The sequence below is a fragment of the Nicotiana attenuata genome, chromosome 8 (assembly GCF_001879085.1).
Source record: "Nicotiana attenuata strain UT chromosome 8, NIATTr2, whole genome shotgun sequence".
Classification (NCBI taxonomy): domain Eukaryota; kingdom Viridiplantae; phylum Streptophyta; class Magnoliopsida; order Solanales; family Solanaceae; genus Nicotiana; species Nicotiana attenuata.
The window spans coordinates 2,389,376-2,393,978 of NC_031996.1; the positions used below are offsets into that span (position 1 = coordinate 2,389,376).

Genomic DNA, 4,603 nt, shown 5'->3' on the forward strand with positions numbered 1-4,603 from the left:
GATGTGGGGTCAAAGTGTGAAGGGATGAGGAGGGCATGTGTTAGGCGTGTGTTTTTAGTTGTTGGGAGCTTAGGTGTCGCTAACATGGATCTTATGTGGCGCATACATGGAGGTAGAATAGAGTAGATGGTCTGGTAGGTATGGGCCTCCGATTTGGGCTATTTTGGTCTAATTTTTTCCTCTTTTTGGGTAAGAAATCTAGAATATATATTATAAGAATTGGCCCTTCTTAAATAACATTGAACTTTACCAAGATGATCCAATTTACATTTAAAAGTCCTTTTCACTTTAAATTTTACTATGCTTCCATATTTCTAATAATTTATAATAAAATATATTATATTATATTGTTGTAGAAATTAATATTTAGTATTTATGCATTTATATATAGAATAGAAATAGAGAAATAAATTATAATTGGAAAATAATGCTTGTATTAATTATTACGATGCATTGCATTAGATAATAATATGATGATGATTAAGTAACTATAATAATAATAACGATATAATTACAATAAATAATTATGCTAAATTATATTAGGCTAATAATTATGTTTTATTTTAAAAATCTTGAGGCTAGAAAAATATAACAAATATTTTGGATAAAAATATGTCAAATATATTTAGTAATTATTAAGAATTAGGAAGTATAGAGAAATTGATTAGGAAAAAGGAGGGCTAAAATTAGTCGCCAACAGTTCTTTAGAATAATATTGTAAGCTTTGGTAGTCTTTTCTTGTTTTGGTTTGTTGTTATTTTTGTTTTTGATGCTTTTATATTGCTTTGGAAGAATTATTTTCCATTTAAGCCTCTCTTTTTTTTTCTTATTGACCATCCAATTCAATTTCTTTAAGAAAACAAGATTACGTTGGTTAAGATTTGTGTCTAATATTCAGTTTTCCTTTCTTATCGAATAGCATCTTTCAAAATTTAGGCTAATGTATTTTCCTTTTTTTATCCCATTCTATTCAATTTTCTTTTAGAAAAAAGATTAAGCCATTTAAGAATTTGGATTAAAAGAGGATTCATCACGTTTGAAAGTATCTGAACACATACATCCATCAGCCCTTCTAGGTATGCTTCTCTACTTCTCTTCCTTTCTTTTGTGATTTGAAAATATTTAACTATAATGTATTAAGTTATATGTTATAAATAGTAAACCAACGATAGTCAATTTTAAAATATACATAATCACTTATCAATTTTTTTGGAGCTTACACTTTTTCCTTTACTTTTAATTTTATAACTCAAATACGTTATAACAAAGTAATAATGTGATTTTTTTAAAGTTATATAATATTGCTATGGGTACATGTGCAAAGCACATACACTAAGACTAAGACTTTGAAATAGTTTTAAAATAGGTTTCACACTAGACAAAATCGTAATTAAATAATTTTTCTAATTTTTAGGACTTTAAAATCAACTAAAATTTTCTTTCCTTTTTAAATTATGTAGGAACTTCTAATATTTAGGAATACAAAATCAAGAATTTTTTGACTTACATAAGTCATTTTCTTATTTAAATTGTTAACTATAATTCAATTATATTAACAGTTAGGACGTTAAAAAAACATAGTTCTATTAGGACGCAATAAATATAATTCAATTGTTTTGATTGAAAAATAGGGATTTTACGCAAATAGACGGTCAGTTTTACATTCTACCTTTTCTAACCAATAAATATTAGTATTTGCTGTTTTTAAAATTTGTTTTTATCAACACGAAGAACACCCGCAACGCATGTACATTAAGACTAGTAGACATAGAAATGCAAATCAACAAATGGTTGATAAAATTCGTAACGAAAGAAATTTTAAATACCTTGAATCCTGTTTTGGTATCGTTTAAACCCCAACTCGAGAGGGTCGAGGTCATTTTTGAAATTCATATGGACTAAAACTATGAAAGATTCTCCAGAAGATGAGGATCAATATAGCGTGTGTCCAGGAGACTAGATGGGTGGGTACTAGGGCACGTAAGGTTAACGGGTATAAATTGTGGGTACTAAGGGGGTGTTGGGGGTACTAGGGGCAAGAACGGGGTAGGTATCTTAGTAGGCAGGGATCTTAGGGAGTTGGTGGTTGATGTTAAGAGGGTGAACGATAGATTGATGGCTATTAAGCTAGTGGTTGGTGGGCTCACTTTAAGCGTGGTTAGTGTATACGCACTGCAAGCGGGCTTGGTAGAGGAGTTCAAGAGGAAATTGTGGGAGGATTTAGATGAGGCGGTGCGTGGTATTCCGTACTCCGACAAAATTTTCATAGGAGGTGGTTTTAATGGTCATATTGGGGAGATGACTAGGGATTATGATGATGTGCATGGTGGGTTCGATTTTGGAGTTAGGAATAAAGGTGGTACTTCGTTGCTGGATTTTGCTAGAGCCTTTGATTTGGTGCTAGCTGACTCGTGTTTTCAGAAAAGGGAGGACCATTTGGTCACGTTTCGGAGCGTGGTGTCCAAGACTTAGATTGACTACTTACTCTGCAGGAAGAGGGATAAAGGCCTATGCACTGATTGCAGGTTATTCCGAGTGAGTGGCTTTCGACCCAACATATGCTCTTGGTTATGGACTTGGAGATTAAGTGGGAGAAGAAGAAGAGAACGGTGTTTGGTTAATCTTAGATGAAGTGGGGAGCCTTGACTGAGCACAAAGCTCAGGAATTGGGGCAGAAGTCGTTAGATATAGGAGCTTGGGGGAGTTGTGGGGACGCGAGTAGTATGTGGACCTTGACATTAAACTGCATTAGGAAAGCTGCTAGAGCGGTGTTAGGGGTCACAAAGGATTTCTCCGAGGGCCACAAAGGTGATTGGTGGTGGAATAGAGACAGGAGTGGCTCAAGCACATACGGTACCTAAAGCCATAGTTTAATATGGGGCCTAAATTTTTTTTAAAAAAAAATATTATAAGTTATGTTTATTGAAGTCCATTTTTCTAATTTTTTGAGATACAAAGTTGTTAATAATTTTTTTTATAATCGTTTTTCTCTAATAGTTCATGTTCAACTGATAAAATAACCAACTCATTTAATCTTTCTTGAATATTGTTGATCTTAGATAAGATTTTACATCAATAGAAGTATAGAACTATTGGAAACTTAAACATATTATTGAACACTTGAACTAATGAAATCTTTGAGAAAGAAGGTGAGTAATAAAATGTTGGAGAAAGAAAGTGAGTAGGGATATCAAAGAGAAACAAAAAATATGTAGGATTTTCTGAAATATGAAGAGATTAGAAAAAAGAAAGATTGATATGGACAAATTAAGGAAGAAAGAGCAAAAATTTAACGAAGGAATAAAACGTGGAAAATTAAAACATTGGTAAAACTATTCATCTACTCATTTTTAAGTAAGTCAAGTTATTACCTTATTTATATATCTAAAAAGTTTTCTTTCCTTTTAGATTAAAAACTCTATTTTTGTATTTAAAGTATAAAAATTATTTTTTAAATACTTATGAACTTATTATTTTTTAAAAATGCCCCCCTCCCCCCCAAATTAGAGGGCCTAAGGCACAAGCCTTACCCCTTATAAATTTGGAACGGGCATTGAATGGAGAGGTCTAAGGTAAAGTAGAAGCCAAGAAAGTGGCATATATGAAGCTAGTGGAGAACGTTGACGAGGAGGAGAGGAGGATGCTTAGGGAGTGTTACAAGAAGGCTAAGAAAGAGGCAAAGTTAGCGGTCACGGAGGCTAAGACTGCAATATTTGAACGCCTGTATGCTGAACTTGGGGGCAGAGGCTGTGACAAGAGACTGTTCAGGTTAGCCAAGGTTTGAGAAAGGAATTCTCGGGACCTGGACCAAGTGAGGTGCATCAAAGACGAGGATGGAAAGATATTGGTGGAAGAGGCGTACATTAGGCGCATGTGGCAGTCATACTTCCATAAACTATTGAACGAGAATGGGGATATGTAATGACCCGACCGGTCGTGTCGAGCTTTTGCACTTTGATTGCCAGTTCTCGGGCATGACTTGCCCCGTGTTATGTATTGTGACTAATGTAGATCGTTGGTTTTGATTTTCAGGAAAATTTGGAAGGAATTTGAAAGAACAGTTTCAGTTGAAAGCCTTGAATTTGAAAGGTTTGACCAAGAGTTGACTTATTTGTATATGAGCTTGGATCGGAGTTTTTATGATTTGGTTAGCTTCGTTAGGTGATTTGTGACTTAGGAGCGTGATCGGAATTGATTTTGGAGGTCCGGTGTAGAATTAGGCTTGAATTGGCGAAGTTAGTATTTTGGCGAATTCCGGTTGATAGGTGAGATTTTGATTCGAGGGTCGGAATGGAATTTCGAGAGTTGCTGTAGCTTCGTTATGTCATTTGTGATGTGTGTGCAAAATTGCAGGTCATTCGGAGGTGTTTTGATTGGGTTTTTTATCGAATGCGTGTTTTGGAAGTTTTAGAAGAACATAGGCTTGAATCCGATGTAATTTGATAGTTTTGGTGTTGTTTGAGGTGTTTTGATGATTGGAACAAGTTTGGATGATGTTTTAGGATGTGTTGGTGCTTTTGGTTGAGGTCCCGGGGGCCTCGGGGTGATTTCGGATGGCTAACGGGGAGTTTCGAGTTGGAAAATATTGCAGAAAATGCAGCAG

At 34.5% G+C, this 4,603-nt stretch overlaps 1 protein-coding gene across 1 annotated transcript; it reads left to right on the forward strand.

Annotated features, from left to right (window-relative positions):
• Nucleotides 2,116–2,621, forward strand: LOC109231436. The gene is made up of 2 exons (XM_019397099.1): nt 2,116–2,439; nt 2,526–2,621. The coding sequence occupies exons 1-2, from the start codon at nt 2,116–2,118 to the stop codon at nt 2,619–2,621; spliced, it is 420 nt and encodes a 139-aa protein (XP_019252644.1).